This window comes from Hemiscyllium ocellatum, chromosome 12 (assembly GCF_020745735.1).
Source record: "Hemiscyllium ocellatum isolate sHemOce1 chromosome 12, sHemOce1.pat.X.cur, whole genome shotgun sequence".
In the NCBI taxonomy this organism is placed as follows: Eukaryota; Metazoa; Chordata; class Chondrichthyes; order Orectolobiformes; family Hemiscylliidae; genus Hemiscyllium; species Hemiscyllium ocellatum.
The window spans coordinates 56518386-56532398 of NC_083412.1; the positions used below are offsets into that span (position 1 = coordinate 56518386).

At 37.9% G+C, this 14013-nt stretch overlaps 1 protein-coding gene across 4 annotated transcripts in view; it reads right to left on the reverse strand.

Moving 5' to 3' along the window:
- Window positions 1-1426: 1426 nt before the first annotated feature.
- Window positions 1427-14013, reverse strand: part of dcaf6 (ddb1 and cul4 associated factor 6) — a 223016-nt gene continuing 210429 nt past the window's right edge. For all 4 annotated transcript variants that reach the window (XM_060833573.1, XM_060833572.1, XM_060833571.1 and 1 more), the window contains 3 exons: window positions 7216-7304; window positions 4431-4536; window positions 1427-1898 (listed from right to left, as the gene is read on the reverse strand). In XM_060833573.1, coding sequence (XP_060689556.1) covers window positions 1840-1898; window positions 4431-4536; window positions 7216-7304 — 254 coding nt within the window. In that variant the 3' untranslated portion in view covers window positions 1427-1839. The remainder of the gene's footprint in view (window positions 1899-4430; window positions 4537-7215; window positions 7305-14013) is intronic.

Sequence of the window (14013 nt, forward strand, 5' to 3'; positions counted from 1 at the left end):
AATTACTCTTGCTTAAATTTTAAAACATCTTAAATTCACTCCACCCAAAAGTGACTAAAATTTCATCAGAATTCTATCCCGTTGCACAATATTGTGTCTACTATAATCTGCTCTGGGACATGCTGTTCTAGAAAATTCAAACGAACTCATCTAGGCTTCCTTTATCCATCTGACTTTTCCAGTCTATATTAAAATGAACATTCCCATCATTGCTGTGCTTTTCTGACAAGTTCTCATTATTTATTAATTTACACACTATCTATTGTGTAGTTATTGTTAAGGGTATTGTGTACTCCTCCCACAAGTGACCTCTTGCTTTATCATTTCTCAGCATGACTAAAACTGTTCCCACATCCTGGTTCCCTGAACTTGTCTTTCTATTGTGCTGAAACCATCATGAACTAACAATGCCATCCCTCCAATTCCTATCCTCCCTAAACCATCTCTACCTTTCAAGATTTGGATCTGTATTCATGTTATTCTGCAGCCATGTCAAATAATGGTTATGAGATGTGCAAATGGGAAATAAATGCACAGTTCATTCTGTTTTGACTGCTTTGTACAATCAGAGAGGACACTGTTATTTTGTTTTCCACATCTAGTCTTATCTGTTGACTTACTCATAGCTTTCTGCTCTCCCTCTCTTCCTATTATGGTTGGTTTATCATTTTTCTCATTAATAACTTTTTGTTTTACCTTGTCTCTACTCTTTGCATCAAATTTGACAAGATGTAGAAAATCAAATGCAAACAAATTGCTGGAAAAACTCAGCAGGTCTGGCAATATCTGTGGAAAGAGAAACTGAGTTAACGTTTCAAAACGATGACCCTTTTTCAGAACTCTGATAGGAGCTAGGAAAAGTTGATATTTATGCTGAAGGGTGCAGTGAGGGGAGGGGTGAGCAATTAGCTGGAGATAGAGCCAAGTGAGAGAAATTATGTCATGTTAAAGGGATTGTTGATAGTAAGCCAGGGAAGGAGAGAAGCTAGATAGTTGAGAATGGGGGCTATGAGCATATGAACATGGATTGGCTGTGCTGAAAGCAATTCATGTCATGACAAGTCCTGGGATGTGAGGTTAGGGGATGATAGTCATAGGAGGAGGAGTTTATGCTCTAAAATTATTAAACTCTGTCAATAATTGGCAATGTTTGTGCAATAATGAACTTTTGAGATGTAGTTTAAAATTTTTAGACCATTTTTGGAAGTCCAAAAAGTTTAAGTTTTCGTGATTCAATAAAATTAACTAAGCTTTGAAAGCTATATATTAGAGTGGTTTGATCAATCTTTGCTTAATAATAAAACAGATAGTCTCTGTTCTTCTTAAAAATAGCTCTCACTGATGATGTTACCTAGTATGGTGATGAAACATCTGAAAACAGACCTTCAAGCTCAGCGAGCGAACTTACATATTTAATAAAAAGAGATTTATTTTCAAACAACCAAAAGTTTTAATGAATTTTTCCCCTCAGTGTACATGCATAACAGCAGATTTTAGAAAGGTTTCATCTTGACCCTCCTTTTCTAGTGTTTGGTAAATCTCTATGCTCATATCACTGATCCAAGCACATATGTTTGCACACTAGAGAATATATTGCACTTGAAACCTCCAAGCATCTCATCCATGAAACATAATAATTAAAAGGAACTTGCTTATTCTTTCCCACCTTCCTCATACTAATTCATGCACACATTTTGCACCAAGAAATTTTTATATTAAAGTACTTTTTCCAGAAAAAAAAGGAACTAAAATAACACTAAGGCTTTGTAGGGAAAATATACTGGATTTTGTGTTATACAAATTTCTTGATGCTTTTTGTTCTTGAAGCCAGACAAATAATTATTCATCATCTTCATTCTCTTGACCAGAGCCTTCGGATCGGTCGCCTTCCAATCGATCTGTGCAACAGATAGATTAACAATACAATCATACCATGTTTTAAACCTCCATCAGAATTGAAGATTTATATTTTCGTATACTCATTCAATGTACTTCAAAAAGCAATGTTTACAGAACTGGCATGGATCTATTTAGTTTCAAAAAATGTTGTGTAAGAGCACTTCCATTTTGATCATTTTGTTGCTTGTGGAACCACCATCTTGAACTGACTTTCATATTTGAAGCTACTTCAATAAGGTAGCTCTTCTGCAAATTGTCAGAAAATGAATACAAGGAAATAAAACTTTTAATTTTGGGTACCTCTAATTAAAAGGGAGGTTAAAACAAACAAGTAAATTAATGAAACTACTTTAGAAGAGGCTTTGAGCATACCACAACATGGCTTCTTGTAGAAGTAAATGTCAGGTTAGCACATAGGAACATTTGTGGTGTATTGGGTTGAAAATGCCCATAACTACTTCCTTTCCACACCCCCACTCCACCCCAATCAAAAAAAGGCCCCAAATCTATGTACCATTCAATGACAACAAGGTTAAGCAATATCTCAAATTACATTTTTAATTGTTAGCAAATGTACCAGAGCAGCTTTATTCCCCTCACAGTACAACCAAAATATTCAAAGCCCCAGATAGTTCAGTTTCAAGATGATATAGCTCTGTCCTGGAACCCTGAAGATGTGAATTCTAATGAAGAAAGTGAAAAATATGTGAATGATGTGAGCAAATGAGCTGATCTCCCAAAAGACTGCTTCAAGGCCCCATTTTCCACTTACTGTAATGTGACTTTATCTGCACAATTACATAGGACATACAGCATAGAAACAGTCCATGCAGCCCAACCGGTCCACGGCAGCATTTATGTTCCACTCGATGGAAAATATTATGAAGCCATTTATGCTGTCTAAATTTTCAGATATTGAAAGAAAATATATCAAACCATGCAACTTATGCACTTCAAACTACAAACTTGAATTTTTTGGATGTAAACATTCAGTGGAAAGTCAATATAGTACTTTATTTATTTGTTATAATACAACACCTACTTTACAACTCCTTAGATACAAAACCAAAAGATAAGAAACTTCACTAACTCATCATCAAACTTGTACCAGTATCGATAGCATGAACCAGTACTCTGACCACTGAGTGGCACAATGACACAGGCAGTCAGGAAAAGCCATCAGAAAACTGCTCTTTGCTTCAGTAAAGGAATTGTCAGTGAAATTTGATTGGTAGAGGAATCACACCAAAGCAGCAGATTAATGTTGAGGCAATCCCTGAAAAATGACAATCAGTAATGTAATGGACCTGGCTGTTTCTGGCCATTAAGGATGGTGATTACAACTGAATAATTAACCTCTGCAACATCCTATCATAAGCCTGGAGTCAATGAACAACTAGTCAGAACATCCACATAACAAATGTTAACTTGACCCTTATGCAATTTTCAATCATACAACAAGCCTATGTCAGATAAAATTTTGAACATTAAATTGTGAGTGGCTAGCATATGTATCCATATAGATGGTGAGAATCTGGAGTGTTACTCTCCTGGAAATTAACAGTTACAAGTGTAGCAATGCAATGTGTGTGACCAGTACATGTGTTAATGAAAAATAAAGAAAATTCAAATCATGTTCCCAGGCTTAATTAACTTCTGCTTTTGCCACAAATTTTATGTCTTATGATCTTATACTCCACAGCCAGCTAATGAAGGAGCAGCACTCTGAAAGCTAGTGCTTCCAAATAAACCTGTTCGACTATACCTGGTGTTGTGTGATCTTTAACTTAATTAACTTCATGTAGTTAAGTACAAATTAAGGAAGCCAAATAGAGAAACATATTTATAGCACTATTTTATTTACTTCAAAGAACGTTGTGACTTAATCTCTCAACTTCCATCTTTAATAACTTTGAATAATTTTGTTTAACCATGGCTTTTAAATTTTCTCTTCTCCTAACATTTTTGTATCTTTAGATGCTAAGGCAAGACAAATTAACCCCACAATTAATCTAAAGCACCAACAAAGGTTTTTGGTTACCTAGCTGGAGAGATGTTTAAGCATTATGGTAAAGGCACGCTGAACTTTCCAGGTAAAGCCAGTCAAATTAGTTCAATTCACCATTTACAGTATAATCATGTGCAAACATTGACTGAGCCTGGAATTCAGATTTGGGTCCCCAGGTAAAATCTTTCTTAATGCCCTCAATTCATGGAACATCTACAATATTATGGCTTCATTTAAAGCATATTTCATGTCAAGGATTCCATTAGAGTGATGTTATGAAGTTCCAAGGCACATGATGGATGAACTGAGTCTGCATCACTATTGTGGCATGCAATTATATAATGCCTTCTGAGACAATGAATCAGATAATGCTCGCAAAGGCTATTGACACCAAAACTACTAAGTTGGTTTAATTTATATAAGCGCCAGTTTTTAGGCTAAGGCAGCATTTTTAAGTTTTGGAACAAAACTCATTTCAAAAGTACATTATTAACAGGCTGTAAAATATAGAACTCTGTCCTACCTGTTCTAATGTGATTGAGTGAAGCCAGCATTCTTAGCATGAATGATGCTGGAACCGTGATGGTGTTCCTAGTCTCCTCCAACATCAACTCATTGCGGCTTATCACCTGATATTCAAAGGAAAAATCAATGTTATTGCCATTTTGTCGTAAGATCCTTTAATCATTGAGCTGGTCATTTTTGTATAAACTAGCACATAACAAACTTCCATCAATACAAAACAGCTTGCAACCACAAATTCTCTTACACCACAAGTGGAGTTTTTCTTTCAAGTTTATGATTTTAAACATTACAGCTTCATTCAAATTAAATGACAAAATCATTTGTGAAGATTAACCGTGGCAATGATAGCAAAACTAATAAAGAAAGCCCCATTTTTCTTCGTAAAGTAAGTCTGGAAAAATTGGCAAAACCTGCTGGAATCACAGCAAGTGAAGTTTTGTTGATATCAAAGTTGAAGGGAATGAAAACCCTTGCAAGAGTGACATTTTGGGAGATTTATCAATTTTGACATGGCAACTTGTGGCAGCAATGGCTAATTTAAACACCACACTTTGAATGCATGCCAGAACAGAAAAAAGAAGGGAATGCAATGTAACTTTATGGACTGACAACACCAAGCAATCTGCCAATTAAAAACAAAAGGTCAAATGCTACACTTCATCCCATAACAGAACAGACTGATATATCAACTCAATTAGACCTGCATGGAGCTGCAACTTTCTTAATGAAGGGAAAACTGGTGAATGTATGCTTTTGATAAAGCCTCTATCTCACAAATGGCTTAGAACTGGACAACACAGCACCCATTTCTCTTAAAAGAAGTCTTACAAGGCTTCACATGATGAGTAGGAAGTATGCCTATATTTGGAAGTGAACTGCCTCACAGTTTTGGTTGGGATCAACATGAAGGGTTCTTTGCCTATGCCTAAAGCATGTGTTAGGCCTCTGACCTGCATATGCAGAAGTCTAACTCTCACTAAGACTGACATACCCTGCAGCAGCCAGCAACTTTACATTCGGGAAAACCTTCTTAATAATTGCTTGCATTAAAGTACCTTAGGTGAGTAGAACTCTTCCTGACCCCGCATTTAAAACACCATTTGATCATCATCACTCTTAAAAGTCTATTCCAGAGTTCCAGCCTTCTACACCAATGACTCAATCTTATTCCCAATCTTTTGAATTTGATGTTAGCAACAATAGCTTGACATTACCCAACTCTTCATAATTAGGTTTTCAAGTCACATTTGTTACATTATAATAAGGACCAAGGGCTAGCTCCCATAGAACTTCAGCCCTCATTCTGCTGCAGAGACTGTACCCTGTGCCCCCATATCTCCAGGCAATTAGAAGACAGAAGTGAGATACAGCAAATTATATTAATTTTTCTTCTACTGTACTCTATTGTTGTGCAAACATTGTTTTTTGAAGAGTAATTGAAATGCATAGCATTTTAACCCTTTAGTTAATGAGAATCCTATAATATTCACTTGAAACGTCAGGCTTTTTCAAAGTTTTAACTGCTAACTTTGGTGATGACATGCAACGTTCTTTTTTTAAACCCCTTAGCACTAGATCTGTTCTTCAGCTGCTCGCTGCCCTGCCTCACATTCTGAAGCGGTAGGTTCCATCTAGTGGCCAAACCTGGTCAGTGCCAATGGTCTTGGCTAGCATGTACCTGTGAGAAAGTGAGGACTGCAGATGCTGGAGGTCAGAGTCGAGAGTGTACTGCTGAAATGCAGGTTACGCCATCCGATGAGCACGAGAATCAATGTTTCGGGCATAAGTCCTTCATCAGGAATCGTTATGCCTGAAATGTCGATTCTCCTGCTTATAGGATGTTGCCTTACCTGCTGTACTTTTCCAGCACTAGACTCTCGACTAGCATGTACCTGCGCTGACCAATGTCTGCCACTGGATGGAGACTGGTCATTCTAAAAGTACAAAGTCAGAAGTCACATGACACCAGGTTGTAGTACAATGGGTTTATTTGAAATCACAAGCGTTTGGAGCACAGCCCTTTACCAGGTGTAGTGAGAGAGAAGAGCACAAAGACACAGGATTTATAGGCTGAGAGATCAAGGGCAGAGAAATCAAAAGATCATACAACTATTTTGAGTGGCGTGTCGAATAAGAAGTCTCTGCAGGTGATCTTAAGTGTTAGACGGTATGAGTAAAATATCAACAGCTGAATAACAATCAAGGGAATGACCTAAAATGTGATTAAATGAGCCAGAGAGATAATTTTAAAAAATTAAAAATGAGGTGGAGATAAACTAAATGGCTGGAAGAATATATTAGGTATAAGAGCTGCATGCTGAGGATCTAACCAAAGTAATAATTAGTTTGTACAGTTTGTACAATACTTAAGGAAGAAAGATCATAACAATTTATCAATGCGACAGTGTAAAAACAGGATAGTAAGGAAGATTTTACAGATACAGAAGTGTGGTGGAGGTAACATGTAGCACGACATGAACCCAAGATCACAGTTGAGGCCAGACAGGAATGTTCACTCCCAATTGAGAAACACTTCAGCGATCAAGGACATTCAGGTAAGTGTACCCAGAGTTGATCTTCAAGATACACAACACAGAATCACTGAGCAGAAACTGATAGCTAACTTCTGTACCCATAAAGACAGGAGTGTTTCATAGCTGTGAACGTATGATAATGGCCTAATTTACTTGACAGCCTGTTCTTAGAAACAGCGATACCCATTCTAAAATAGTATACATCTTAAACTTTAATGTAATCAAACCTTACCCAAACTGATTGCATACCTCTTCTGCAAGTTTTCTGTCAAAAGTTGGTATTCCTTCTAAGGGTGTCCAGATCTTGACATCATAATCAATACCAGAAGATGCCAAAACTATGAAAACAGAAGTAATAATTATATACCAATGCAAACTCAGGCCACTAACAAAATTATGAAAATGAGTTATGGACTGGAGTTTCTTCAGTCAGCATCAGTGTGGACTTTTGTTATTGCTTTGTATTGAGTTTATTTTATTACAGCATTGTTAGAGCTTAGTAGTCATATCTTTAGATATGTAGATTGAAATTTGTGTTCTGTGCACATCATTGCTGCAATAGATGTTGGATAAATTCAGGTGATGTTAAGTAAAATTTTGTGCAAGTAATGATGTGTTCAAAAGTGATGGAAAAAGCTCAGGCCATGAAAATACCTGGTGATTAAAAAGAATCAGCAAACAATGGATAACCTCAAGTAGGCTGTTAGCCTTTTAGCCAGTAAAAAGGCTATACTTTTTTTGATTTGATTTATTATTGTACAAAGATATAGTGAAAAGTATTGTTTTGTGTGCTAACCAGACTAATCAAACTTTACCTAAGTACATCAGGATAATCAAACAGAATGAAGGATATAGTGTTATAACTACAGAAAAAGATCAACTCTCATATTAGAGGTCCATTCATAAGTCTGATAACAGTGGGAAAGAAGGTGTTCTTAAATCTGTTGCTAAGTATTTTCAAACCTTTGTATCTCCTGCCCAACAGAAGAGGGTGGAAGAGAATAACCAGGGTGGGAGGGTCTTTGATTATGTTGGCTGCTGTCTCGAGGCAGCAGGAAGCATAGATGGAGTCAATGGAAGGAAAGTTATTTTCATGATAGACTGGGCCTGCATGCACAACTGTTTGTAATTTCTTGCCATCTTGAGCACAACAGTTGTCATATCAAGTTGTGATGCATCTGGTTGGGATGATTTCTATGTTTTTTTTAAACTCATTCATGGAATGAGGGCATCACTGGCTGGGTCAGCATTTATTGGCCATTCCTAATTCCCAGAGTGTAATTAGGAAGTTAAGAGTCAACCATATTGCTGAGAGTCCAGAGTCATATGTAGGCCAGACAAGGTAAGGTTGACAATTTCCTTCCCTTAAGGACATTAGTGAACCAGATTGGTTTTCCGACAGTAATGGTTTCACAGTCATTAGATTCTTAATTCCAGACTTTAATTGAATTCAAATCCCATCATGTCATTGTGGGATTTGAACTCTGGTCGCTAGAACACTACCTGGGTCTCTGGGTCAAATTTCAACAATAATACCACTATGCTGTCACCTTTCCTAGGTGCATCCATAAAATTTGGTAAGAGTCAAGTGAAAAACCTAATCAACCTGTACAGACATGTTAATGGCAAACTTTTGGAGCAGGTGGGATTTGAACATAACCCTTCTAAATCAGAGGTAGGACAAGTACCACTCAGCTGCAAGAGCCTTGTAAACTTGTTCTGCCTTACCAAGCAGCTTTGAAATGCGTACAAGGGCATATTAATACCATTAAATGGCTACTGTTGATAAATAAATTGCAGGGCAGCACCAGATCAATGTATAACCTTTGTTTTGAGCTTTGTGAAGGATTCCACAAAGTTAACAAGGAAGCCTGAATCTGGTAGCCTCCGAATGACAATGACATAAACCAAGTTTAAAGTATTACTGTGGATAAGCAGTTTGGTAATTACTGATAAATCAGATAATTAGAGAGGGATTTTTTAAAAACCAAATATGGCACAGTGCTATTCTGGGAAGAGTGTTTAAAAATGGAACTGTAAAACTTATTAAACATCATCACTAAGACGACTGTAGACAAGTCATTAATCACAAACCGAAGGTAAAGGCCAATGTTTCAAAATGAATAACTGCTGACAACTGCCCTTTGGAAATTATTATGATTTTGTGCTTATTGTGGAAAATTGAATGAATTCTGTGAAGCTTGTGAAAATGCTTTTGCACCTGTGCAACTTCGTAGCTACTGAGAGCTTTTAGAATCACTACAGAATCCCTACAGTGTGGAAACAGGCTCTTCAGCCCAACAAGTCCACGCCAACCCGCTGAAGAATATCCCACCAAAGCCCATTCCCCGACCCTTTTACTCTATACTTACTCCTAACTGACACATCCCTGGACACTATGGGCAATTTAGCATGGCCAATTCACCAAACCTGCACATCTTTGGATTGTGGGAGGAAACCGGAGCATCCGGAGGAAACCCACACAAACCCCGGGGAGAATGTGCAAACTCCACACAGACAATCACCTGAGGCTGGAATGGAACCCAGGTCCCTGGTGTTGTGAGGCTGCAGTGCTAACCACTGAGACACCATGCCTAAATTAGCTCTCCCAATTTAATCTCCAATTGTCTGTAGTTTTATAAGTAAACCGAAGCAAAAGCAAATTTGATGGAAAGAATTATTTAATGTTGAAAAGTTACAGGGCACTTGTTTGTAAAGGGTAATACATTATCAGTTCAACAAACCAAAGACAATCAAAATAGCCCTTATTGATAACAGTTTATTGTTTTATGCAGATTTTAAAAAAAAACATTACTCAGACATGGACATTACTGGCCAGCTGGCAGTTATTGCCCATTTCTAGTTGTCCTTAAGAAGGTGGTGATGAGCTATCTCCTTGAACTGCTGCACTCCATGTGCTGTATTGTAGGGAATTGCTGCTGGGGGGAGAATTCCAGGATTTTGACAGGACGACAGTGAAGGAACGGTAATATATTTCCAAGTCAGGATATAGTGTGGCTTGGAGCAGAACTTGCAGGTGGTGATGTTCTGATGTACCAGCTGCCCTAGTCCTTCAAGATGGAAGTAGGTTTGGAAAAACTGATTAAAGATCCTTGGTGAATTTCTGCAGTGCATCTTGCAGATAGTATACACTGCTGTTTCTGAATGTCAGTGAAGGGAGTGGATGCTTGTGGATGTGGTATCAGTTAGGCCGACTGCTTTGTCCTGGATGGTGTCAAGTTTTTTTCAGTATTGTTGCATCTGCACTCAGTTAGGCAAGTGGTATTCATCACTGTTCTGACCTGTTCTTGTAGATGATGGACATGCTTTGGAAAGTCAAGAGGTGAATTACTCGCTGCAGTATTCCTAGCCTCTGACCGGCATTTATATCCATTGTATTTATATGCAAGTTGAGTTCAGTTTCTGGTTAATGGTAACCCCCAGGACATTGACAGTGGAAGCTCCAGTGATGGGAATGCCATTGAATGTCAAGGGTTGGTGATTAGATCATCTCTTATTGGGGATGGTCATTGCTCAGCATTTATGTGGTCTGAATGTCACTTGCCACTTTTCACCCAAGCTGGATGTTGTCTAGATCTAGTTGCATTTAAACATAGATTGCTGAGGAGTCATAAATACTGAATCTGACCAACTATGTGAATTCCTTAGTCCATGTTCACAAACAAGTATACATGCCTTCAAAAGAACAACCAATTTACTCACTTCAAGATGACTCCAGGATCAGATATGTCAGTTCAATAACAAAGGCTCCCGAAGTCATCAATGAAATGCAACACTCCCTAGTGACCTGTGTCTTCTATATCGAAATTAAATGTAACATGCCACTAACAGTTCCTTTCATTTTTATACTGCCTTTAATACAAGAAAACGTCCAAAAAATTTACTTAGTGAGAGATCTAGTCATCCATTGGAAATAAGGAAATTCTACAATATTTAATATATTTGCATAAATACAAAAATATCCCACAAATTCAAAGACAGATCCCAAGGCCAACACTTTTGACCCTGAAGCATGTCCAGCTTCTTTCAGATTGCCCTGGAAGGAGAAGGTGTCTCAGAATTAGAACAATTGACAAAACATGCTGTCTTGTGTTTACTACAAAGTGGCAGCATGAGTGGTATTCTCCAGTAACAGGTTACTGCCATGAAGCCAAAAAGATATTCTGCTACCACACAAGTAGGGGTTTCAGTGACTATGTGGACGGTTAAATAACATATCAATTTAACTGACTGCAGTCAGGCAATATGACGACCAATTGTGCCTCACTTTAGGAGAACGTGAGGACTGTAGATGCTGGAGATCAGAGTCGAGTGTGTGGTGCTGAAAAAGCACAGCACGTCAGACAGCATCCAAGGAGCAGGAGAATCAATGTTTTGGGCCTAAGCTCTTCATCAGGAATGCTTCATTTTAACAATGTTAATGTCTGTACTACCAAGAAATTACCTAAATGCCAAACTAGAAAACTATCAAAAGCTCAACAGTTTTAGGGTAGCTAAGCCTCATGTAGCCAAGGTCTTTAATGTGCAAAAAAAAGTTTGGATGCAAAATGTCAGAAGACAACACATCAGACTACGAATATTTCAGAGGGAAATGTTCACAATAAATCAATATAGACCTGTCAATAACACTAAATAATTTCTAATAGCATATTTTTGTATGGAAAACAATCAGTCAGTACCTGAACAGATTATCTCTATAATTAACATATACAAGTTGTACTTTTTACTCCATACTTGCTTTCCAGAAACATAATGATATAGCAGACAGAAGAACAATTACATCTCCAGTTTCTCTCGCTCTCCAAATCATCAAGTTCCCTTTTGTCCAAAATGTTCTAGTACCGTTCAGATTCTCCTCCCTTTCCTCATTAGTCTCAGAAAACATTCCCACGACTTGAGACCAGAGAAACTAAAGCGCTCACTAGCCATAGATTTCTGCTACTCAAAATAGCCCTGCCTTATTACTGTCTACTGTGCTAACAATAATACCACCTGTACTTGTAACTTTTGATGGAAATAACTATGAAGAAATTAATACCATTCTGCACAAGGAAATATCAGGGCAGATGATTAAAAACTTGGTCAAAGAGGTACATTTTAAGAAGTGCTTTAAGGCAGGAAGGACAACTTTCAAAATAAAGTCTAACTGAAAAAAATAAAGCTTTTTGAAATTTGTGATCTAGCTTTTTTTCAAATATTTATAAGAACACTTTGTAGATAGAGAAACTGAAGGAAAACATTGTAGAAACTGGAAACAACAAATGGTGGAGTTCAGTGAATCAGACAGCACCCATGGAGAGAGAGCAAGCTCATGTTGAGTCTACACGACTCTTCATCAGGGCTGCCATTTCAAATCAGCTACACTCGAAATGTTAGCTTGCTCTCTCTCCGTGGATGCTGTCTACCTGCTATGATCTCCAGCATTTGTTCCTTTCAGTACAGTTTCCAGCATCTGCAGTAATTTACTCCGACATCAATGAATGAAACATCAATTCATTATGGGAAGCTGTGTACAATCAAAAAGGCCTTTAGACTTATCTGACTTAACTAAGTATAATACAGAAATCTCAACAGAGCTCTTACATAATAAATATACATAAAAGTAGTAAATCAAATATCGCAATAAGTGTGCACCATATTTTATAGAAACAAAACTTGTGAAGCACCTTGGGATGTTTTATTGTTTTAAAGGTGCTACATAAGAGTTTTATCAAACAAAATATGATGCTGAACCACATAAAGAGATCAGAGGACCAAAGACTAAAGGCTTGGTAAAAGAGAGATGTTTAAGGAATGTCTTTAAGAATGAAAGTGAGATAAAGGGGTGGAGGGTCGTACAGAGGGAATTCCACAGCTTGGGGCCTAGCCACTGAAGATATGGTAACTAATTGTTGAGTAATTATAGTCAGGAATGCATAAAAGTGCAGAGTTAGAAAAGTGCAAGTATCTCCAATGCTTCAGAGGCTGGAACAGATTATAGGGACATGGAAGAGAAAGACCATGGTGGGAACTGAAAACAAGGATAAGAATTTGAAAATCATAAGGCTGCTTGACCAGAAGACAGTATAAATTGTCAAGCACAGGGGTGGCTGAGAAATGGGCCTTTTTGTAAATTAAGACATGAGTAGCAGAGTTTTGATCTCAAGTTTAGGGAGGGTAGAATGTTGGGGGTCAGAAAGGATGGATTGGAATAGGTAAAAACAATGACTGCAGATGCTGAAACCAGATTCTGGATTAGTGGTGCTGGAAAAGCACAGCAGTTCAGGCAGCATCCGAGGTTTCGGGCAAAGGCCCTTCATCAGGAATAGGATTGGAATAGTCAAATCAAGAGATGAATGGAAGGTTCAGCAGCAGATACTGAATCAGGGCAAAGTTGCGTGACATTAGAGAGGTCAAAATAAGGTAGTTTTAGCGATGACGCAAATATGTAGCCAGAAACTCATTGTCAAATATGGCAGCAAGGCTGAAACAGATTGGCTTAATTCCAGACTGTTGCCAAGGACAGGGATGACGTTGGTGGCTACAGAATTTGGAGTAATGACTGAGCAGAAGGCTTCAGTTTTCTCAATATTTAATTGGAGGAAATTTGTGCTTACTCAATATTGCATGTCAGATAATTTAACAAAAGAAGTGAAGGCATCAAGAAAAGTGATGGTGAGGCAGAAGTGAACATCAAGAGTGCACACATCGAAACTAATTCCACATTTGCAGATTATGTCCCTGAGGAACCGTTGTCAGCTGACCTACACTTATGGTGGACATGCAGTAAGTTGGATCTGTTGGGAATGGGTAACTTCACATCGTACACGTTTGCTGATGACTAAAGAAGACCAACCTACAAGATGAAGCCCCTGCCACTACAGCTGCAGTTTCAGTGTCATTAGACGGCTGTAATTGTTGTTAAAGTAGATGACTAATAGGAGGGAGACACCATGGGTACCAGTGCAGATATAGGAAGAGGAGCCAACAAAGATGAGTCTGTGATTACAATTAGAATGATAGGAATGGAACCGGCTAACAGTAGCT